The sequence below is a fragment of the Rhipicephalus microplus genome, chromosome 2 (genome assembly GCF_043290135.1).
Source record: "Rhipicephalus microplus isolate Deutch F79 chromosome 2, USDA_Rmic, whole genome shotgun sequence".
Classification (NCBI taxonomy): Eukaryota; Metazoa; Arthropoda; class Arachnida; order Ixodida; family Ixodidae; genus Rhipicephalus; species Rhipicephalus microplus.
In genome coordinates, this window is record NC_134701.1 from 37,900,916 (window position 1) to 37,926,456 (window position 25,541).

A 25,541-nucleotide genomic window follows, 5' to 3' on the forward strand; every position below is an offset into this window, starting at 1 on the left:
CCCCAGGGATGACTGCATCGCTGTTGTATGTGCATACCTGCATTTGGACCGTATGTTGCGGCTTTGACATTTCGTTTTGTTTTGAATGCAGTACAAACAAACCGATATGAAAGCTTTTCGCGGACGTGTCAGCAATTACATATGCGAGCGCATATCACGGGATCGAATCCCGGACGCGGTGGCTGCATTTTCGATGGAGGCTCAAAAACTGAGGTGCGTGTACCTAGATTTAGTTGTACGTTAAAGCACCCCAGGTAGTCGAATTTCTGGAGCACTTTTCAACGGCATCTCTCATAATCGTGTGGTGGTTTTAGGACGTTAAACCCCTGCTATTACTAATATCAAAGCACAGAAGTGCATAAAAGGCAAAGCTTGAGGTGACAGCTTATGCTAAGCCAACGCCTCCTCTAGAAAGATACCTGAGGAATGGCTCGTGCTCCCAGCGGAGTTGGCCTGCCTTGAGTTTTAAAGAAGCTCCGCGTCGTTGCGCTCGCGACCAACACTATCATGACCAACATTCTTCTTACCATATAAGGGTTTTCAGCTACTTGTACATAGAGGTGTGCGCCGAGGCGATTTCGACAGACGGCGGCGTGGGTGTCGTTCAGAGTCGGCGGCGTCGTCGGCGCACGCCGGTTATTTCATCGGCGGTGGCGCGCGGCCAATTTTCACCAGCTGCGTCAGCCACGGCTTCTCCCTGAAAACACTACCCCATATTCCAGTACACTATACTAGAACTAGGTAAATTGCAAAACTCTCCACGTCAGACAACCCGTCACATGGTGCAAGGACACTTTCCGGTTTAGTGGCGCTGGCGGCGCAACAAGCTCTCGCTAGCAGACGAAAATGCGTAGTCGTCGTGGTAGGACGCCGTGGCGGCCATTCTGAAACGGCTTTGCCAACAGTATATTATCGGGATTTGCTGTTGTGCTGCCGCAAAAACTAATACTGCGTAATATTTAGTGGCATAAGGTAAATACAGTATAATTGTGGCTTTCTGAGCGGTTCGCAATAAACGGTGCTTCACATATATATAGCATGACATATACAAGTCTTTCTGTTAGTTGCTAGTTGGTGTACATTCGCAATGGATTTTTAGGCGCAAAAAACACAATTACAATGTCTTGTATCCTCTCTTGTGACTGTGTATTTCGTGCCTTAAAAAAACAACTATTTGGCGCTATGCCGTGGCTTTTGTCTGGTTCTGTAGTCAGCTTTTTTTTTTTCTTCATGTCAGTCACATTCTTAAACAACATAGGCCGTCGAAAAGCCGCGCGCGCGGCCCTTTTCTTGAGCATGTCTTCCCTCTACAACTTTTTGAGTTCCTCTAATGAAACCTGTTAACACAGCTGAAGCCAAAGCTTCGAGCAGGGACCGCACTTGGCGTATTGGTAAGCACTTCGTAGTCATGACTCATGATGCCGCCTGCTGAGGCACTGGGGCAACATGAAGACACTTTCAGCTTTTCTGTGTCCTTCAGAAGTTAGGCCAATTGGGTGATGGTATCTGCATAGCCGGTCGACTTGGCTAAGTGATGGTGACGGCTGCTAATGGTGACTCCCTGTCTTCTGCGACGACTACGTATTTCTGCAAAAATAACGCTCTTTTTTTTCTTCTTTGAACACTCGTAACACAAGACGTCTTGTCTCGCCATTCTCAACAACGTTCCATCAGCATGCAGCAGGCAAACAAACGTTTTCTATGTCTTGAAGTAAACTGACGACACTCGTTGATGGCATGTCGGAACTTATTTCACTATCTTCGAGCTCAGTGATAGGAGATAGTCTATTCTTTTTCGCCGATGATAATATGGAAACTACCCCACTTCTATCGCGCAGCTTTCGCTTCTTTATCGCGGGTTTTGAAAGGTAGCGGGCGAATTCGGGAATTCCCGTAGAAAGTATCCTTCGACGAGGTCCCACTTTGCTCTGGCGATTTGTACCTTCTTACCATATGAAGTTTTTTCTAATATGGCTAGTTAACTAGCCACCCTGTTTACGAGGTGTCTCCTGATGGGAAGAGTACCAGAGTCTTGGAATAACGCTAACATCATCTTAATACATAAGAAAGGAGATGACAAGGACTTGAAGAATGACAGGCCGATCAGCTTGCTCTCTGTAGTATACAAGCGATTTACAAAGGTAATTGCTAACAGAGTAAAGAAAACATTAGAATTCAATCAACCAAAGGAACAAGCAGGATTTCGAACAGGCTACTCAACAATCGACCACATTCATACTATCAATCAGGTAATAGAGAAATGCTCAGAGTATAACCAACCACTATACATAGCCTTCATAGATTACGAGAAGGCATTTGATTCAGTAGAAATATCAGCCGTCATGCAAACACTGCGGAATCAGGGCGTAGATGAAGTATATATAAACATTCTGGAAGAAAACTACAGGGAATCAAATGCGACCATAGTGCTTCATAAAGAAAGCAACAGAATACCAATCAAGAATGGTGTAAGGCAGGGGGACACAATCTCCCCAATGCTATTTACCGCGTGCTTACAGGAGGTTTTCAGAAGCCTAGAATGGAAACAGTTAGGGATAAGAGTTAATGGAGAATACCTTAGTAACCTGCGCTTCGCCGATGACATCGCATTGCTGAGTAACTCAGGGGAGGAATTGCAACTCATGATGAGTTAGCAAGGAGAGCAGAAAGGTGGGTCTTAAAATTAATCTGCAGAAAACGAAAGTAATGTACAACAACCTCGGAAAGGAGCAGCGCTTCGAGATAGGTAATAGTACACTTGAAGTTGTAAAAAACTATGTCTACTTAGGGCAGGTAATAACCGCTGAGCCGAATCACGAGATTGAAGTAACTAGAAGAATAAGAATGGGGTGGAGCACATTCGGCAAGCACTCTCAAATTATGACAGGTAGATTGCCACTATCCCTCAAGAGGAAGGTATATAACAGTTGTATCTTGCCGGTACTTAGCTACGGAGCAGAAACCTGGAGATTTACAAAGATGGTTCAGCTTAAATTGAGGACGACGCAGCGAGCAATGGAAAGAAAAATGGTAGGTGTAACCTTAAGAGACAAGAAGAGAGCGAGCAGAGTGGATTAGGGGACAAACGGGGGTTAAGGATATCATAGTTGAAATAAAAAATAGGAAATGGACATGGGCCGGGCATGTAGCGCGTAGACAGGATAACCGCTGGTCATTAAGGAAAACTAACTGGATTCCCAGAGAAGGGAAGCGGGTTAGGGGGAGACAGAAGGTTCGGTGGGCAGATGAGATAAAGAAGTTTGCGGGTACAAATTGGCGACAGCAAGCACAGGACCGGGTTAACTGGCGGAACATGGGAGACGCCTTTGTCCTGCAGTGGACATAGTCAGGCTGATGATGATGACCATATGACGTGAGTGAAAGGCCTCAAGATGTCCTTCTCTTGAAAGTGCATATCACACACACGTGAGGTGCTAGGCAGTTTCTTATCAGTACGAGGAATAGCGTGGTCCCATGCCTCTCGCTGTCCTAGTACACGCGAGGCACAAAAGAAGTGTCGTGGTACATGTATCTCATTTCCTGTAGCCATTCGTACTACCAGGAACGCAACGTGTGGGCATTATGAAAACATGCAACACATACAAAGCAGAGCACGCAGAAAGAAGCCTCCACGGATAGTGACGCACTGGAACACGCACAGCCGACGGAGGTTACCGGAGTGACACGAGCGAGCATGCAGTGAGTGAATCCGGATGCGACAGCAGTGCCACAATTGTCTCTGGCAGCGGCGGCGCCGCGCAACTAGGCTTAGCTTTGCAACTTACCTAGTTCTAGTACAGTGGCTAGAATACTAGAAGTACAGTGGCTGTAATAGGAAAGTGTGATGAGCGGCAAGCGGCGCCTGCGGAGCGCACTGAAGCCTCTGAGGAGGAGCCGCGTGAGGGCGCGCGCAATCGTTTATATGTTGTTTGCACGTTTCCGACAGTTTCGTCGGGCGCGCTCATACTCGTTTTTTTATTTGCGGTGGCACCCTGACACCAATGCTTCAGCATGCACTCTCATGGCGCGAAAACAAAGTTAGTGATTCGTCCCGCGGTGCACTACAGGCTACAAGTAAGTTAAAAAGAAGCATGCGTTCTTCGGCGTTCCAGACGAAGCTTTGTTAGCGCATCGGTAGAAAGCGATCCCGCGCGCTGACAAGCTGCTTCAAGAGAACTCGGCTCTGAGATTGGCCGCTAGGGGTCTTGGGAGATTGGCCACTAGGGGTCTTGGAGTGCAGCAGCACTTCGCTTCGGCTCCGTACCGCGACAGCGAAAATTGCCAATCGCTGGTATCTCGAGTGCTCTCAACAACACGAACGCCTTCATACAGGTGAGCGCTCTCCACTAACCCCTCTTGAGGTTTCGGCGAGCCCCAGGAGGGCCACCAGGCCCAAAAAACCAGGCCCCGTCACGCCACCGCCGTGCTAGGCCTTGCGACGCGTCGCGCCGCAGCCTCCTCACCTTAGGCCAGCATGGAGGTTCGAGTACAAGGCACGGACAAGGACCCAAGCCAGTATGACCCTCGGGACTGGACCCAAGTCCTCAGAGTCCAGGCAAACCTCCGGGAAACACGGAACGCGAGCCACGGTACGAACGCCGATCCTTCTGTGCGAGAGACACCGAGCCAGTCGCGCGAGACTCCGCAGACCGCCACAACTCCCGGGCTGCGGAGCTCTTCGACGCAGCAGCGCGTTCTCCATACAACCGCCCAAAAGATCAAGCAACTACCGCCCCTTCCACCCGACGGATTTAAAGTGGTGTTCCGCTCCCAGGGAGGCCTTGACCTTACGACGCTCCAGCCACGCTACCTCCTCACCGCTCTCATGCAGGCCGCTGCGCTGACCGACCCATCTACGCTGACCCTCCGGATTCACCCTGTCAATAACACTTGCACAGTGTCTGCGGTGAATGAAAAGGACGCGCTCAAGCTTGTGCGGCTACAGCACATCACCTACGACAAGCATGAGTATGCCATGACGGCATACATCGCACCCCCCGATGGCTCAGTCAGGGGTGTTATTACAAACGCCTACTGGAAGGAATCACCACAAGAACTACTCGCGGACTTGATCTCCCGCAACCCCCACGAAACTATACTAGACGCTCGACGAATGGGACTCACGCGATCGATTCTCATTACCTTTGGACAAGCCACCGTCCCACGAAAGATAGTTTATGGTGGAGGACTGCATCTGTGCACGCCCTATACACCAAGGGTCGAGACGTGCAGTAACTGCCGGACCATAGGCCACCGCACGGATGTATGCATACAACCTAGGACGCACAGGTGCCCCAGATGTGGCCAATTACACCCGAAGGAGGCAAATACAACGTGTACTCCAGTCTGCATCATCTGCGAAGGCCCACATCTGTCGGGGACCCGGGAGTGTAAGCACCGGCACCTACCTAAAGTAACCAGGCCCAAGTCACCACGGGAACCACGATCACAGGAAGGAGTAGACCACTCACTACGCGGTGCAAGCACCAAACGGTCTGAGCCACATGCCGGCCAACGAAAAGGGCAGTCGAAGAGTTCCGACCAACCTACATGGGCGGACAAGCTGAAGACGCCCAATGGGACCAGACCACCGGCAACCAACACTCCGCCTGCCCCGGACCCCCGTGACCAGGAGCTCCGGGCCCTGCGTGTGGAGGTAAGCCGTTTCACGACCCTTCTAACACAAAGCCCTACCCCCCCTTCACCTCCTTCGCAACAGCTGTCCCCAGAACAAGTCACCCCACCCACTGCGCAGTCACCCAACAGCCCCGCCACACACTCCTCACCCCCCACCCCCTTAAAAAGAAACGCAGCTCAGACTCAGTCGACGATTATCAGGCTGACCTAAGAAACTTGGAAGCCAAATTCGACGCCAAATTGGTAGCGTTGGAGGCACGCATCGAAGCTAAATTTTCAACGATAGTCGAGCAGCTGTCTACTCGTTTTGAGCAACAGATGGATGCACTATTCACACGCCTAACCCAAACTCTAGAAACTAGGTTTACGCAATTTGAGACCCGCCTTCAGAGGCTCGAAACTACCAGCTCATCACATGAGGGGTCTTCTACCTACATTTCACACACACCTGCTCCTTCTATTTCACTTCCACTACAGCAACAACAACCAATCCTAGCTCCGCCCACGCTCCAATATGGCGGGTCGTGATACTTCTACCCACCTATCACTAATCCAATGGAACTGCCGCGGCTTTCGGGGCAAGCGCGCACCGCTGCAGCTCTTAGTACCTGCCCTCCCTGCCATACCCAAACTTCTTTTGTTACAGGACACGCAACACCAAGCCAAACTTCCAAGTTACCATGCAGTACACTCAGACCCCACTGACACTCCCCGAGTGTCCACACTTATTCATCGCACCCTTACCTACCAAGAACACACAATCACCTCCTCCACTCCGTGCGTCCTCATAGAACTCATCCCCACGAAACTTAACACACCTCCGATTTTTATAGCCAATATCTACCACACCCCACGCCAGGCCATGGCCACTCTCGATGCGCTATTGCAGAGAATTCACCGCATCGCGGGCCGAAACCCCCTACTCATAGGCGACGATTTTAACTCTCAGCATACAGACTGGGGTTATCGGTACACCACAGCACGGGGTCGCAGGCTTTGGACTACCATTCAAGACTTGCGCCTCACTACACATAACAACTTTCTCACACCAACCCGAATCGGCAATAGCGTAACAATGGACACTAGTCCAGACCTCACACTCAGCCGTTCTCTCAAAGATATCTCATGGTCTCGTACACAACACACACTTGGAAGCGACCATTATATTATCGCCATACAAATACCTCACACACCACACAGACCTCGACTCCTCACCCACAATCTGATTCACTGGGACGCTATCCGATCCGTTCGTCGGGAACTCCCCAATACCCCGATACAAGACATTGATCATTGGGTCTCATCTCTCCTAGATGATATAACCGCACACACACAAAAGATTACCACACCACCCAACACCCCTACATTGGACACTCGCTTAGCCCACCTCTGGGAGGCGCACCACAGCATACTGGAGAGATGGAAACGACAGAAACATAACAGAACGTTAAAACGCCGACTGGCTACGCTACAGACACAAATAACTGCGCACGCCGAGGAGTTGTGTCGTTCCAACTGGGGTCAGGTGTGCAACAGCATAGCTGGCAACCTCTCTACCAAGTACGCATGGCACCTTCTACGGCACCTTATCGACCCTACACACTCACGCACAACGTCACAACATCACATTACACGCCTACTTCACAACTCGACGCTTTCCCCTGACACCCTTCTGGACCAACTACGCACAACACACACGGCACCCGGCACCTCCTCCCCTCTCCCGCCCTACACGGGAGTCCCGAATGAAGCCCTGGACAACGACATATCGGAGCAAGAGGTCCGTATGACCCTCCAGAACATCCGAACAAGCTCTGCACCGGGGAAAGACGGGATAACTAACTCCATGCTCCGCAATCTGGATGATCAATCGATTGCACAGATTACAGATTACTTTAATAAATGCTGGAAGGAAGGCACCTTGCCGCAATCCTGGCGCCATGCCAAGATTGTATTCATCCTTAAACCTAACAAACCCCTTACCATATCAAACCTCCGCCCCATTTCACTCACATCGTGCCTCGGGAAGCTTCTCGAGCACGTTGCTTTAAACAGACTGACTCAACACATGCACGACCACAACCTATACCCGCACAGCATGGTGGGCTTCCGCCCGTGTCTCTCCGCCCAAGATGCCATGCTTCAACTGACGCACGGCATTCTTGATCCTCTCATCCCCGCTCATACTAAAGCCGTCTTGGGCCTGGACTTAACCAAGGCCTTTGATCGAGTAGAACACCGAGCGATCATGGCGGCTCTCCCCCCCCCCCCTCAATGTGGGCGTTCGTATGTACGCCTACATACAAGCCTTCCTATGAGGACGCACGGCCGAGGTTCATATGGGCCCCCATGCGTCCCCTCCATATACCCTCAGTGGTGTAGGCACTCCGCAAGGTTCGGTCCTTTCCCCTTTTCTCTTCAATGCCACACTCATTCCCTTTGCCCGCGCTCTTCACAATATCCCTCACCTTCACCACACCCTCTATGCAGACGACACCACACTGTGGACCACCCACGGTAGTGATGGCGACATAGAGGCAACCTTACAAACCGCCGCAAACATTACACAACAACACGCACAAAGCATTGGTCTCTCCTGTTCCCTGGAAAAATCTGAGCTGCTTCTCATACGCCCTTCACCACGTACTCTTCCCACTGCCCCCATCACCGTTACTCTGGACGGGCGCCCTATCCCAGAGGTCGACACAATCCGAATCTTGGGCCTTCACATCCAAAATAACGGCCGTAACACTTTCACTATCCGGAAACTCAAGCGGGTGACGGATGCGCTCTCGCACCTCGTCCGCAGAGTTTCTGGAAAACACTATGGCATGAAGGAACACGATTTGTGTCGTCTCATTCATGCGTTCATACTGAGCCGCTTCCTTTATACAATCCCGTATCTCCGACTTCGACAATAAGAAATAGCCACCCTGGATGCCATGCTTCGTAAAGCCTACAAGGTGGCCTTACACCTCCCCCCTAACACACAGACCACTAAACTTCTTCAGCTTGGGCTCCATAACACCACACACGAACTCATTGAGGCCCACAGACGAGCGCAATACATTCGTTTAGCTCAGACTTTCACCGGACGCTACATACTTAACACCCTCAATATTCACATACCAGCAGCCGACCCCACACTTCTACCAATCCCCCGACCCATACACACACAGATAATAGTTAAACCTCTCCCAAGAAACACCCACGTTACCTACCATTCGGCCCGCCGCAAGGCCCGTGCAAAAGCTCTCTACAAATACTACGGCTCTGAGGAGGACGCCGTATGGGTAGATGCAGCTTGCACGGCCGACGACGCGGCAGTTGCAGTCGTTGATCGCACACTCCAACCCATTGCAACTCACCACCTTCCTCCTGCATCCACCCCGGAATCCTCGGAAGAAGCGGCGATCGCGCTTGCCCTCGCACACACTGATGCCCGGTACGTCCTTTCCGACTCGAAAACCGCGATCCTAAATTTCGCGCGAGGACGAGTCCACGAGAGCGCTTTCAGAATTCTCAGTTCACCCACCAAAAACCCGGCCGGCCATGTGGAGCTGATCTGGGTGCCTGCGCACTCTGGGAATCCCGGCAACGAAGCCGCCAATGACCACGCCCGAGGTCTCATCAACTGGGCGGCGGCGGAATCGGAGTCGGGCTCTTCCAGGGAGCGCATGCATTCGTTCAACGAGATCACCCAGTCATATCGCGCCGAACGCTAGCTATACCCACCACCCCACCGATCCCTCAAAAATTTTCACCAAATATTATGGCGTCACCTTCAGACCCGCACCCTTCCCTCCCCCTATTTTCTTTCCCGCATTTACCCGGGAGCGTACGCCCCGTCCTGTGCTCAATGCACTCACCCCCACGCTACCCTTACCCACATTCTCAAGGAATGCCCGGCGGACCCTCCCCCGCGGGGCCCGGAACCACTGACCAGATGGGAGGAATGGGAGACCTTGCTGCGCTCGACGGACCCGGCCAAGCAGAAAATCGCCACTGACCGGGCCGCCCACGTCATGGAACTGCACGAACTCATGAACACATAGCGCAGTGGGGTCATGCGGGGACCCTGGGACGTAAGTGCCCAAATCCCTTGGTCTAATAAAGTTTTACCTCCTCCTCCTCGGCTCTGTGCGGGCTGCACTTCAGCGAGAAATACATCTCCCGGCACTTCGAGCACACTGGGATTGGCTAAACTGTCCGCATTGAAAGGGGTGGACTCATGGTCGTGCTTGCCGTTCAGGAGGGGGGGGTTCATTGCAGGGCACCTCCTCCCTAATTTTACGCCCCCTTTTTAGATGACTAAAAGAGTGCCCCGCTGCCTAGTTAATGTATAGAACAGATTTAGCGGCCCCCCCCCTCCTGGGTGGCCAGCCCCCTTTGCCCCCCTCGTACGGAAGCCTATGGGTAGGCCTTTCGGAGAAGCTCTTTGCATTTGTAGACGCCTTTGAAATTACTTTTTCAAAGTGGTTTAGCTACAACGAGCTTCACAGTGACAGGTTGGAAAAGCTTGTTTCCTGCTTGAAACAAAAAATATATGTCACACTCCATGGGCTGCGCACAACATGGTCCGAGCCTCACCAAACAAGTAAACAAGTTTTTTTTTTCTGCTCACCCATTTGCGCTTTTACACAAAGGTACTCCGCGAGGAGCGAGCATCTTGCTGTGAAAAGAGGAAGTACCTGAAGCTAAGGCGCATCACCTAGGCTTGCAGCCTAATGTTTTGTGGGGTGCTTGTGAACTATATTTTTTTCATTGGGGATAGAAAGGAGGTGGGACAAATGACTCAGAATGCATTGTTGAAAACAGATAGTGAGTCACTACTCAGAAATGCATTGTATGACTAGTGTGCAGAAAATAAAAGGTTTTCATCCAGATACCGCTCGTGATTCTCGTCTCTGAGTATGACATTTTGAATGATTGGGCTTTATTTACAAATTAGTGCTTGAGAAAAAGATGGTTCGCTGTGGAAAGTGTTGCAAGCAATGGCTCACAAGTGAGTTCATCATTTTACGCTTCTACGATTTTACATCGATAAAATGTTTCAGTGCCATCACGTGCTCACTTTCGGCCTCTTGTCGACCAGACCATATTTCAGTTCAGTCGCGCACCCGCGTGGGTATCCTGTTTCCCAGAAGCTAGTTAACATATATTCTCGGTCGCAATTTGAGGCCATGCACGAACGAAAAAAATATATTTTAATTGTTTCACATTGCCCGCGCATGGTTGTATGTCGCCTCTTCCCAGTGAATCGCCGCCTTGGGTGCCGTGGATGGATAGATATGGCTGTACCCTTTAGATCGGGCGGTGGCTAGCACAACCAAGCCGTAATACCTAATGAACCAAAAACTATATTTATTTTTTTTTCCTTAAAAAGTGAGTTTGAGGATTCGCACTTTGCAGTGAAGAGTTTAATTTTCACTCGTGCCTTGACTTTAGCCACCAATCAGATAACCTCCTTCTAGTTAAGTCTACCCGCTTAAAGTTTATTTTGCCCTCCCGGTCCCTAAACCCCAGTGCTTTGAAAAACTCTGCGCCATCATCCTGAACTATAGGGTGAAGCCCTTTACAGAACATTATCAAGTGTTCGGCAGTTTCTTCTTCCTCTCCACTCGCACTGCATACTGTGTCTACCCCTTCATATTTGGCCCGATATGTCTTGGTTCGCAGTACCCCCGTCCTGGCCTCAAACAGTAGAGAACTACCCCGAGTATTATCATAGATCCTTTCCTTGGCAATTTCCTGCTCAAAAGTTCGATAGATCTCTAGTGCGGACTTCTTAATCATGCCCATTCTCCACATGTCAGCCTCCGTTTCCTTCACCTTCTTCTTAACCGATAGTTCTTTTTGGTTTGGCCACCTGCTGTTTTCTAAGTATTTACCAGTCAACTTCCTGGTTCGCTTCCTCCATTTTGTATCGACATTCTTCATGTACAAGTAGCTGAAAACCTTCCTAGCCCAACGCTCTTCCCCCATTTCTCTCTATTGCTTCGCAAATTTTATCTTGCTGCTAGCTTCCCTGCCCTCAAATGATGTCCATCCCACATCATCTTGTACTCCCTGATTTGGTGTATTTCCGTGAGCTCCTAATGCAAACCTACCTATTCCACGTTGCTTAATTTCTAAGCGTACTTGTACTTCCGATCTAATGCACAAGACCGCGTTGCTGAACGTCAGACCAGGAAACATGGCCCCTTTCGATATTCATCTCACAAAATCATACCTATTGTAATTCCACAGTGCCCTATTTTTCATGACTGCTGCATTCCTGTTAGCTTTAGTCGTCACGTATATTTCGTGTTCCCTCAGATACTCGGTCCCATTGCTTATCCATACGCCCAGATATTTGTATTTATCTGTTATCTCTAGCGTGACCTCCTGTATTCTAAGCTCCCTACCTTCGTTGTCATTGAAAATCATGACTGCTGATTTTTCCTTACTGAATCTAAAATCTAACCTATCTCCCTCATTACCGCAGATGTCCATCAATCTCTGAAAATCTTCCTTGTTGTTGGCCATTAGCACTATATCATCTGCGTACATTAATGCTGGTAGTGCCTGATCAATAAGTTTTCATTGTTTGACTAAAGAGAGGTTGAAGCCCAGTCCACTTCCCTCTAATTTTGTCTCTAATCCTTGTAGGTACATCATGAATAATAAGGGTGACAGGGGGCACCCCTGCCTAAGCCCCCGTTTTACCTCTGCAGGCTTGGATACCTGTTTTTCCCACTTTATAACTACCTTAACCCTATTGGAAAAATTGCCATGGTGGATACTGGAAAACATGGTGGGCGTAGTGGAAATAATAGTGGGCATGGTGGAAATAATAGTGGGCATGGTGGAAATTATGATGGCTATGGTGGGACGTAGTGGAAAATATGGTGGTTATGCCGGGACATACTGGGTGGTATGGTGTACAGATGATGGGTAAAGTGGAAATGGTGGTGGAAAGCAGAGGCTAGATAGTGGGCAATAATGGGACACTCTGCCCACCATTGCGATAATGCTGGGAAGCCCTAAGCATATGGTGGGTGGTGCTTATTATGGTGGGCTACATGGTGTACCAAGCTGAGAAACTCTTCCCACCATTGCGATAATGCTGGGAAGCACTAAGCAGATGATGGGTGCTGCTTGTTATGGTGGGCCACATGGTGTACCAAGCTGAGAAGCTCTGCCCACCATCGCGATAATGCTGGGAAGCAGTAAGCAGATGATGGGTGGGCTTATAATGGCGGGCAAATTATATAGTGTACCAAGCTGGGATCTGTACACTACATGTTCTACCATCATGATTTCCACCAAAGGTTAGGCCTACTGACCGAGCCCGTACAATTGTGTTATCCGTGCTTCCGGGTTTCAGAATACACGATTACGACGATTAAGTATGACAATACAGCGCAGCCATATGGCATCAATTAACCTAAATGAAGCATTTTTCATTGTGTATGCTGTTCGCTCAAGAAGCAACAAACATCGATGCGACGCGATTAAAGCACTCCCAGAGAACGCAAATTTAGTGTCTTCTCACCGACAGCCGCCGGTCGCACTCGCCGGCACTTCTCTAGCTTTTGTACGAGAACTCAGACGTGGCAATTCGTGTGCTTGGTGAACCATTATGATAGCGTAATGTTTCCGGTACACTGCATTCGTTTTGGCCAAGCCGTTATGTAGTTGTTGCTTTAGCGAAAGAGCAACAGCATTGCGCTGGCGCGACCGCCCTCTACATTGCGCGAAAAGCATCCCAATACTCACTGAAATAAATTAGGCGGGCGTATCTATGAAATGAGCCTAGAAGCGTTATAAAGCGTGAGCAGATGTCGCCCTTTAGAACGAGCGCGAAACGGATATTAAACTTGGCAGACCCCGCCGGTAAACTGTTGCTGCTCCCCAGTCCACTTGGTTTTTTTTTTTCCTTTAAGTTGTGAATTGTAAAAAAATAGCACTAGTGCCAATAACATAGTGGCAATCGTTACAGGGCGCAGTTGCTTGTGTTTAATAAATGTGCAATTTTTAGCAGCAGGTGTAGATCTTGTCTATGTTGTGTAGACGACAAACATCCTAAGTTGAACCTTAAGTTTGTACGTCAACTGAGTATTTAACACGCAACCACCGTCATGTTGGTGTGGCGCAGTGGTTAGCGTCTTCGAATGAGAATCCGCAGGTTGCACGTTCGATCCTCCGTGGCGCCTTGTTTTTTTTTTTTTTACGGGACGGGTGTTTTTTTATACCGTTTTTATAGAATTCTTTTTTATTTTTTGTGGCAGCTCGTCACGGTGATTCTGACGTCATTTTGCGCTCAAGTGTTGCCGGCACTGCAGCACCCACCATACCCACCATGCGCCATGGTGGGTGTTTCCCACCATTCACCCACTACATTAATCCACTATAATGGTGGGTGGTGGTTTCCACCATGCCCACCATTCGTTTTTTTCCGATAGGGAATTGTTACCTTTATAGATACCCTTTAAAAGATTAGTGACTACATGTTCCACGCCTAGTGTGTCCAGTATTCCCCACAATTCCTCTTGAACCACGCTATCGTACGCTCCCTTGATATCCAAAAATGCTAGCCACAGGGGCCTGTGTTCAATGTGGATGGATGGATGGATGGATGCTATGAGCGTCCCCTTTATAACGGGGTGGTGACAAGTATGCCACCAGGCTCGAAAAAAAAAACCTTTTTTTCCTTTTTTTTATGTTGGCCTAATGCCTCTACTTCGATAAATTCTATCTTAATGGAAAAAAAGGTAAATTTTCAGCTTAAGTTCTCTGTCATTTACGGCACACTGTCCATATTTTATTTTTCCAATATTTATTTTTGTCCTTTCTCTCTAATTTTCTGCCACCAATACTCTAACCGTCTCTTACTTATTTCAATCGCGGGTGTGTTCAGCTTTCCATTGTTGTCCCTAAAACCCAAGGCTTCCTGTAGGCTCGTGCCCAAACGTACACCTGGGTGGATATCTCCACATTCAATCAGAACATGCTCCGCCGTTTCCTTATCTTTCCCGCAGCATGTGCATTGTTCTTCTTCTTTACTGAATCTTGCTTTATAACTACGCGTTCTAAGGCAACCCGATCTCGCTTCAAACAGTAAAGCGCTTCCCCTTGAATTATCGTAAAATGCCTCCCTCCTTATTTCATTTTTGCCCTTTCGGTAGTTACTCAGAGCCGGTTTTTTCTCCATAGCTGCCATCCAGTAAATCCTCTCCGCCTCCCTGACCTTTCCCTTAACGCTCTTTGTTGACATATGGCTCACAATACCAGCCGTATATTTACTAGTGAGTCTTCTAGTTCTTTTTCTCCACTGTGTGTCCACGCTCTTCCTATACAAATAACGGAACACCTTCTCTGCCCATCTACTCTCCTTCATATTTCTTAGCCTTTCTTCGAACCTTATTTTGCTCTGCGCTTCCCTCGCCTCAATGTGGATGGATGGATGGATGCTATGAGCGTCCCCTTTATAACGGGGTGGTGACAAGTATGCCACCAGGCTCGACAAAAAAAAAATCTTTTTTTTTATGTTGGCCTAATGCCTCAACTTCGATAAATTCTATCTTAATGGAAAAAAGGTAAATTTTCAACTTAAGTTCTCTGCCATTTACGGCACACTGTCCATATTTTATTTTTCCAATATTTATTTTTGTCCTTTCTCTCTAATTTTCTGCCACCAATACTCTAACCGTCTCTTACTTATTTCAATCGCGGGTGTGTTCAGCTTTCCATTGTTGTCCCTAAAACCCAAGGCTTCCTGTAGGCTCGTGCCCAAACGTACACCTGGGTGGATATCTCCACATTCAATCAGAACATGCTCCGCCGTTTCCTTATCTTTCCCGCAGCATGTGCATTGTTCTTCTTCTTTCCTGAATCTTGCTTTATAACTACGCGTTCTAAGGCAACCCGATCTCGCTTCAAACAGTAAAGCGCTTCCCCTTGAATTATCGTAAAATGCCTCCCTCCTTATTTCATTTTTGCCCTTTCGGTAGTTACTCAGAGCCGGTTTTTTCTCCATAGCTGCCATCCAGTAAATCCTCTCCGCCTCCCTGACCTTTCCCTTAACGCTCTTTGTTGACATATGGCTCACAATACCAGCCGTATATTTACTAGTGAGTCTTCTAGTTCTTTTTCTCCACTGTGTGTCCACGCTCTTCCTATACAAATAACGGAACACCTTCTCTGCCCATCTACTCTCCTTCATATTTCTTAGCCTTTCTTCGAACCTTATTTTGCTCTGCGCTTCCCTCGCCTCAAAACCTGCCCACCCCATATCGCCCTTTACCGCCTCGTTTGTCGTCTTCCCGTGAGCACCCAACGCGAGGCGTCCCACAGTCCTTTGATTTACATCCATTCCCGATTGCACCTCTACCCTCATGCACACCACTGAGTTCCCAAAAGTAAGCCCTGGAACCATTACACCCTTCCACAGACCTCGAAGCACCTCATACCTATTGTATCCCCACAACGCTCTGTGCTTCATTATTGCCGCATTCCTCTTTCCTTTTGCTGCCGAGGCTTTTTCCTGTACCTCCATGTATCTATCACTCTCATTTACCCATACTCCAAGGTACTTGTATTCACTTACCCTCGGTATTTCTTGGCCTTGTATGGACACCGTCTGATCACAGGGATCATTGAATACCATCAATCCACACTTCGTTACACTGAATCCTAGTCCAAGAGCTTCACCTTCCCTTCCGCATATATTCGCCAGCTGCTGTATATCATCTCGACTGTCCGCAAATAAGACGATATCGTCCGCATAAAATAAACCTGGAAGCTTCTGCTCAATCATCATGCCGCCCTGTTTGTGTGACAGATTAAAACCAATGTTGCTACCTTCTAGCGCTTTTTCCATACTCACCATGTACAGCATGAATAACAGCGGGGACAAAGGACATCCCTGTCTCAGACCCCTGCTAACCTCAACGTTCTCTTTGCTACGCATTCCTTCCCACTCTATGCAAACTGTATTTTCTCGGTATATCTCCCTCAAAAGCTGTATACAGTCGTCGCCCATGCCCATTCCTTTCAATATATCCCACAAAATTTCCTGATTAACGTTGTCGTATGCCCCAGTGATGTCTAGAAAAGCCACGTACAAGGGCCTATTCTCTATTTTAGATATTTCTATACACTGAGTGAGAACAAACAGGTTATCGTCTAACCGCCTGTCGACTCGAAATCCGTTCTGAAGTTCTCCCAAAATATCGTTATGTTCGGCCCATGTTTCTATTTTCATTTTTACTGCTTGCATCGCCATCCTGTATAGTACCGATGTAATGGTTAGTGGTCTATACGAGCGAATCTTGTCCTTTTCTCCCTTGCCTTTATAGATTAAGTTCATTCTACTTTGTCGCCAACTGTCCGGTATTTGTCCGTCCTTTAAGCTTTTTTCTACTGCTTTTAACAATGCTTCTTTAGTGTTATGTCCTAGTTCGTTAATGAGGCTAACGGGAATCCCATCTAAACCCGCGGCAGTGCGCTTTGGAATTTTTCCTTCGGCCTTTTTCCAGTTGAAATTATCAAGTACTAGCTCTTCCTCTGTTGCTTTCTCCGCCACACTTTTACTCACCGGGGAGATCCCCTGGACGCTCTTTTGAAACGAATCGGCTGTTACCTTTTGGATGTAACCTAGCGCTTCGTACCCTTCCAATTGATTTCCTCCTTCATCTAGAATATGTTGTTGCGTTGTGACAGACTTCCTACCTAGCGCCTTTATGTGGCTCCAAAAAATCCTAGGCGCGGCCTCCTTTTTTTCGTGTATCTCTGTCATCCAGCGTTCAATTTCACCTTTAATTTTTGCCTCTACCAATTTCTGTACAAGTGATTTTTTCTCTAAATATATTTCCCATATTTTTTTGACTTCGTCCTGCGGCCGCTTCTCCTTTTTTACCTTTCTATGCTCCCGTGATGCTTCGCGTCGCTTCTCGATCGCCTCCCGGATTTCCTTGTTCCACCAACTTTTTGGCTTCCTTTTTCCTTTCCAGCAAACAGTTTTCTTCTCTTTCCCAATCTCCTTCGTCATTAGATGTAACAGCTCACTATACTCCCAGTCCTTGCCTGGTATTTCGCCTACTTCTTCCTCGACTCTTGCGGCTATATTTATTATTTGTTTGTCATTTAAATACGAGCTGCCAGACTTTGATTCCATGCTCATATTTTCAGTTTCGTATCCCATTTGTAATGTTATTCGTTTATGATCACTACCCAAGCTGTTAATGCCTTCCTCGTCTATCCTCATTTCTGTCAGTTTGTGGTAAATTCCTTCAGTCATGAGACAATAATCAATACTTGATTGCTTGTTTCCGACTTCCCATGTGATCTCCCATGTGACTTCCAATGTGCAAACGTGTGCCACCGCCATCTGGCGGTTTCCTCCCAAGGCGTTACGCGCTAGCCGGCGCGTTCATCACACTTTTCTATTCTAGCCACTGTACTAGAAGTGTGACCACCGCCAAGCTAAAGTGTTCTAGAAATGGATAGTCGGCTGACTGGAGGCCGTGCACTGACGCACTTTATGTCTCACCTGGTAGATGGCGCCACCACCACCTGCAATGAAAGCGACGCGTTGCTGCTCTCGGCCAACGCAGCGCGAAGGTTAGTTTGCCAGCGCTTCAAGCACAAACTGCTCTTGTGCAAGCCCTGTTCATAGCCATTTTCGTTGCTTTTCTTCTTTTGCCTGAGCATATTCTTGCTTTGGCCGTCGTTCTGGCGCATGAAGTATCGCTAAACATGAGCGCGTCATCAGCGGGATGCAATATACGCTGTAAACAGCCAGTTTTGTATTGCACTCTCGCAGTTTTATTGCCTTGAGATAATTGATTTTATGAAACCGCTTTCTGCTTATGAAGCACGCCGTAGTGGAGGACTCCGGAAATTTTAACGTGCACTGACATCGATTGCCTTTAGATAAAATAGACTAATGTTTTCATGATCACTAATTTAATAAGTCGCAGAGTGGCCTATAAGCGGCTCACATTTCTCCACCAATATGCTAGCGTTTGTACTCAATAGTAACGTTAGTGAAGTCGTACTCTCACTAAATAAAACAATATTACTACAAACTTAAGCACCTTACGCGCTCTCAGCTGATATATTCTCCTGAAAAGTGCAAGAAAATGTGTGGTAGTGCACAGAAGGAAAGACCTATCCTAATCATGCCCAAGAAATAAAAGTGAATTTGTAATGAAGGTGTGGAAAAAAATATAGACCACAATCGTTCACGCGAATAAGTTAAAAGTTTATTTGGTGGGACAGCACAATGACCGTACTCCACAAAAGCCATGCATATCAATCACTTTCATTTTTTTTCTCAAAGTGAAAGCAGATGGAAAAAGCTGAAATAGCTTGAATAGGGCCTTGCCCCATTATGTACTTATCAGCGTGTGCGACAAAGAGCATGTCTCCTAAAACAGCCCAATAGATGCTAGAAAAATATTCACAACTACAAATAATCACAAAGAGAAGCTAAATATTTTCAATAGCACACTTGGCATAAAAAAGTTCACAAAAACACATGAACACTCAACACATATTGTTCACACAATAAGTAAAGACACTGAATCAGAAGAAATACTGAAAATGACAAATAATAGACACATTTCCATTCAAATAACATGCATTTTTATAGAGATCTACAGATGTTCTCGTAGATCATATTAATCGCACTGTTGATGGTACGCCAAGGACCAAAGTCACCATTCACAATTTAATTAAGCACAGTTGCCACTTAGTCAAGGGTTTATTGCTATAGTATGCGTGGAGAGTGGCAACATACTATTTTGCTTGTTTTTCAAATCTGGCATTCTCTTGTATTTGGGTCAGTGAAACAGAAAAAGAATATTCAGAAAGGATTCATACATCAAGTTTAACCTACACTTGTAAAATCCACACAGGAACAATATTAAATTTTAAAATCTTCTAAAGCAAGGAAAAAATATTTAACAGCAGCGGCTTATCTTTAAGTGCTTTGCTTTCTGGCGTTTGCCTGATCTGTCTGTATTTAGCCCCTTAATGTAAAAATGAAGTCGTGTAACAACATAGAATTGTATTATTTTTTGAGAGAGCATTGAGACATGGCTTGGGCACCCAACCTCTTGCCAAAGCCTTGCTTTCACAATGGTCAGCACATTTAAAATGCTGTCTGCATGGAGTTGTTCACAAGAAAAGCAGCCCGTGAACAAGTCTTCAAGCTTCTTTATGAACCGAAATAGGCAAGCACTTGCGTAGAGGAGTCCACCGTTGTCACGAAATAGTGTCAACCTTGCAAGCTGAAAGCTTTCGTCTGGGGCAGGCGCGGTAAGTAGTATCAAACAATCTTTACAATTGCTTTTCAAAATGCACTTTCGTGCCACGTAGCCAGCAATGTAAAATATAATTCTCGAGTCGCTCCTCGCAACGTGCTGGCTGTGGTCCTGGGAATGTATAACGAACGCCTGCGCATTCGGAGAAGATCTCGGTGCCAAATCCATGCCTGATGCATTTTGCGATGTGTCTCGTGGGCTACTAACTTCCAAAAGGGAACCTAGCATGCCCTCTTCGCAGTTTCCTTGACTGACACCTTTAACTAAACCATAGAATGACATGCAGTTTACTGTAATCAAAAACTGAGTTGGTGTTGGATGATCATTACTGCCAGAAGATTGCCTGATAATACCGAAAAGGTTTTCCAAAGGATCCTGGCTAGTTTTTGCAGTCATTAGGTATTTAAAGCCAACATTTTCAGTGAGATAGTCAAGCAACTCTAGTGTACTCTAAATGGTCACACGTAGGCCAGCAGCAGTGGAATTGCTCAGAAAGCCTCCTCCACCTTTCGTATGCTGCTCCCATGCTTTGAGGTAGGACAGAAAATCCTGCAGCACTGCTGTTCCTGATGAACACGGTCTGAGGGCTTCAGCAGGGAACCGCGATGTCATCACTCTTATGAGCTGGTGGATTTTGCTGAAATATGCAAAACAGCTGTTTTCATAATTTTGTAGCTTACATTGCATGATGCATTCTTCATAGTTATGAACGGCGCATAACACACGAGAGACAAAATGACGAAAAACACAAAAACGTCATTTTGTGTCTCATGTGTTTTGCACCGTTCATAACTATGAACCGAAACCAACTCGCCCAAATGTCGGTGCCAATGATGCATTCTATTAAGATATAATTTTCATTTACAAGTTGGTTATAGCAGACATTTCACAACCTAATTTTAACCAGCATATGACAAGAGACGACTCACCTGAAGAACTCTTGTGTTACACCCATCCTTCCAAGTGTTGCTTCCAACCGGTCTTTGTATAGGTGGAAAGCTTGGAGGACTTTTGTCCCAAAAAGCTGGAAGGCATAGCTGACCCTCATCTTCTCAAATCCATTAGGATCCAGGTGACACCGTGTTATGCCCGGCATTACTTTAAGGGTCACGTTGGAGGAGTCTATTTTGTGAGCTTCCCTTACATGTTGCATATCAACCTGCAATGAAATTAAGTGGACGATATTGAAATGCACTTGGTTAAGCTTGGAGATAATGTAAGCATATATGAAATCCAATGTGTGATATGCGCAAAAAACATCAGACTTACATGACCTGCAGGGGTGTTGAATCCAGACTTCAGCAGCGAGTTCCGTAGGCATTTGATGAGATGTGGGAAGTCATATATAAAATATAGGTGCCGTGATGCATCACTGGGGTGTTCAATTTTCGAAGTAGTAGAGTCAGCTGTCACCTGGATCCCAAGTACTTTCCACATATTTCTATTCCAACTTGCACCATCGCAAGTAATAAAATCCACAAAGAGCCCACTCTTTTCAGCTAGTATGGTTGCTTCAATGACAACTTTGGCGAGTGTGTCACCTTTCATGTTTCCATGTGTAGCAAAGTAACCAATAACTTGACTCCATTTGCCTAGAAATGGGATGAAAAGGATAGCCATACTGTGGTCACATGGTACACCTTTGTCCTTGGAAGTTGTAAATGGACCTAAATCCACAAAACCCTCAATTGCACCCGACTTCTTCACTGAAAAATGTTCTGACAGTTTCAGTTCGTCGATGACCAATCCACCGTGTTTCTTCCAAACATCAAGCTCCGCTGTCTTTTCCTTTAGCTGCTTTGGAACTCTCTCACTAAAGCCAAACACAGTGCGGTATGCATGTACATAGCGCTTCAGGGTTGATTTACATGGAAGGGCTAGGATGTTATTGCGACGAACGTGTTCATACAGGCGAGGGCTCTTCATCTTCATGATTAAACAATCTAAAACCCAGCTTTTCGTATAGCGCAACCCATTGGGTTTTACTCCTGAAGCTGCAAAGCACTGTCGTACAGCTTCCTGCTGTCTTGGTGGAAGCCTTGCAATCTGTGCTTCTAAAGCTTCTGTTTTTATAGCAGCATTCCTAATTTGCATTTGTTCCAGCTTCTTTTTCACACTTTTCAAACGAGAAAACAATCTAGTGTTTCTTCTGGCTACAACACGCAACTTCAGCGCTGCATATTGGCAATTCCTTGTTGCTGTTCGCTTCACCCGCGCTTGTCGGATTTGCAGTGCTCATTTCAAATAGCGGCAAGACACACATTGTGCACCTGAAAGAAAGGTGCAGTGAATTAGGTTGCAATAACTGGCAAGAAATCTTTCGTAGCGGCAAGAGTTATAGCTGTCATACTAGTAAAAATGCACATTATAAATACCTTTTTTATCAACCTGGCCAAGACACTTAATGCTGAAGTACATTTCGTTGCATGTAACCACATGGTCCTTTAGCTTCTTCGTAAAAAATTGTTCTTCATAGTCTTCGTGAGATATTGCTCCAACGGAAATGCACATACGATCACTTGTTTTCAGCACTTCTTCTGCTGCTGCCTCTGTTTCCACGGTGCCTTCTTTCAACAGGGTACCTCAGATGAACACTTTGCAGTAGCTCGCAATGCGTGACTCAAAAAACAGGACCACTTTTTCTGATCGTACTTCATTCTTCGGTGTCAACACGGACGTGCAGTACACAATGCCTTTGTGATCTGGAAAGATGTGCTTAGTCCAGTGCGGCGATGGTACCTCAAGACAGCTAAATAACGACATAGACTTGCGGTCTTCCTGCGGATTTTCTGAAGAAGAAACTTCTACATCGATGGCCAGCTGTTCGTCTTCTGGCCTCGATGCTGCAGTGTATGGATCCGGAGTATTTACGGCGTTTGTGTGCAACACCGTCGAGTTGCCACTCGTGCACAGCTGGCGCTTCACTGGCGAAGCATGACTCTCAGACTTCCTTTTTCGAGGCGGCCTTTCTTTCACTGCTTTTTTGGTGAGATACGATGGCAAACTTGGCAAAATAGTGGGAACAGCGTCACTGCTCAACATAGGCCTCCCGCGTGGGATCCGCACTTCTTTACCGCCGATGGTGTGTACATAATCGCGAATTACGTACCGAGGCTCGAAGTGGAGTTTACAAACCACACTTGTGTCTTCGAGAGGCTTCCTGGTTCGCTTCCTCCATTTTGTATCGACATTCTTCATGTACAAGTAGCTGAAAACCTTCCTAGCCCAACGCTCTTCCCCCATTTCTCTCTATTGCTTCGCAAATTTTATCTTGCTGCTAGCTTCCCTGCCCTCAAATGATGTCCATCCCACATCATCTTGTACTCCCTGATTTGGTGTATTTCCGTGAGCTCCTAATGCAAACCTACCTATTCCACGTTGCTTAATTTCTAAGCGTACTTGTACTTCCGATCTAATGCACAAGACCGCGTTGCTGAACGTCAGACCAGGAAACATGACCCCTTTCCATATTCCTCTCACAACATCATACCTATTGTAATTCCTCAGTGCCCTATTTTTCATGACTGCTGCATTCCTGTTACCTTTAGTCGTCACGTATATTTCGTGTTCCCTCAGATACTCGGTCCTATTGCTTATCCATACGCCCAGATATTTGTATTTATCTGTTATCTCTAGCGTGACCTCCTGTATTTTAAGCTCACTACCTTCGTTGCTGACGATGGTAGCGCTGCCACGCGGGCACTCAAGAAAACGAAAACTCGTTGACATTTTTTGCGCCACGGCAACGTACCCTCTCCCCGTAGAGTGGGCTCACTACCCATTATTCTAGAACACTATAGCTATGGTGACTAGAAGAGGGAGGTGGGAGCATCGCGCGCTGCGGAGGTTGGCGGAGAGGGTGTCAGTTGTTCATGCCGACGAGCGGTGGCGCGCGTGTCGTTTTTTAGATGCCCCTCTGGGCCGAAGTGGAGCACGTGCGTTTCCGCGGCTTGCGTTCGTACTGTTCGCACGATGCTCGAAGTTTTGAAGCCTCTTCACACCGCATATCGTGATGGCTAAACCAGTGAAGCACCAGACTCAGTGCTTCGCGCCCGGATGCTCTACCGGGTACGTTTCAGCCCGAAAGGCAGGTGTAAAAAGGTCTGTTTTTACCGTATCGAACGATGAGGACCGGCTGAAAGCATGGCAGCGGTACGTTCCACGTGGTGACAAACTGCTCGACCAAACTGCAGTCCTGTGCGAGTTACACTTCGAGCAACGGTTTATTGTGAGAGATTACACCCACATCGTGAATGGTGGAGTTGTGAAGATGCCTCGCGGCCGCCCATGCCTTACCGACGATGCAATACCGTCGATCTTCCCAAAAACGCCGAGTTATCTCTCTAAAAAGCTTCCTTAGAAGTGCAGCTCTCGGACATCGAGAGGAGAAGTGCTCGGCAAAAAAAGAAAAGTGAACGATGAAAACGAACTTCCTTCGATGGAGCACTATTCTTCCTTAGATGTGACAACGAACGGTGAACGTGTTCCCGGCGCGTCGTGTACAGTGGAAAAACTGGAGCATATGAAAGGTGAGAAGCTTCCAAGCAAATACTGGCCGATGTGCTTACTTGCGGATGCCCCGAACGCTGTTGCGTTTACTGTTTGTGCTCAAGATGGTGATAGTATGTGCTTCAAGAAACTGGTGTTGTGCTCTGCTGAGGATACTTGCTATCATTGTGTAGTGTTTGTGCAAGAGAAAGTTGTAAAAAAAGTGGACGTGTTTGATGTGAATGCTGTGGAAAGCCTCCTCCACTCCATCAACGAGATGGTTGTGTGCTCCGGTTTTGAGCAAGGTGCTATTCCACTGGAGCGACTTAACAGTTCCAATCAATCAAAATACAGAACGCATGGAAACAAGTTGTACAGCAAAAGTTGCTCAGGCATGTCTCAAGATCAAAGGCCTTGTATACATTGCAGGTATCTAAGGAAACTGCTTTTGAACCAAGCATCCTATAAGAAGAGAAAAGCTAGAGTGGCTACTGGTTACCGTGCTTCGAAGAAACTAATTATGCGGGGAAGACAGTTGAGGCGAGAAAAGGCAAAAGTCAGTGAACTAAAGCAAATGCTCGTGAAAATGAAGCAAAGTAATTCTGCCCTCTCTGAATCAAACCTTCAGGAGAGTCTGTCTAAGCTGCCTGAGAAACAGCGGCAGCAGGTACAAACATGCTTTGAAGCAGCGAAAAGGAAAGGAACACAGGGGATGAAGTAGAGCGATGAATGGCTTCTGGAGTGCATTATAATGCGCATGAAAAGCCCAAAGCTGTATGAGCATATTCGAAGACATAAAATAATGGTCTTGCCCAGCAAGAGTTGTTTGAACAAGTACGTGAGAAATTATAAGAGCAACTTTGGGTTCAATGATAATGTTTTTGCTGCCATCGAAGAAAAAACCAAAAGTATAGATGAGTTTCACAGGCACGGAGGTCTCTTAATTGACGAGCTGAAGCTCTCGGAGAGCCTGAAAGTGACAAGCAGCGGACTCATCGAAAGTTTTGTTGACTTCGGCAAATACGCTTCTCTAGATCAAAGCACACAAACGTGTGCTCGGTATACATTCCGTGCTTAAATTTTCATTTAAAGCACTCCAGTGCT

The 25,541-nt window shown here is 47.1% G+C and overlaps 1 protein-coding gene across 3 annotated transcripts in view; it reads right to left on the reverse strand.

The window, feature by feature from the left end:
* The window catches only part of msk (importin-7 msk), a 340,833-nt gene extending 340,179 nt beyond the window's left edge, over positions 1 to 654 (reverse strand). For 2 of the 3 annotated variants that reach the window (XM_075886384.1, XM_075886385.1), the window contains exon 1: positions 420 to 537. In XM_075886384.1, the coding sequence (XP_075742499.1) occupies positions 420 to 530 (111 nt within the window). In that variant the 5' untranslated portion in view covers positions 531 to 537. Of the gene's footprint in view, positions 1 to 419 lie in introns of all 3 variants that reach the window. The other variant, XM_075886387.1, reaches the window with a different exon arrangement.
* Positions 655 to 25,541: the final 24,887 nt, after the last annotated feature.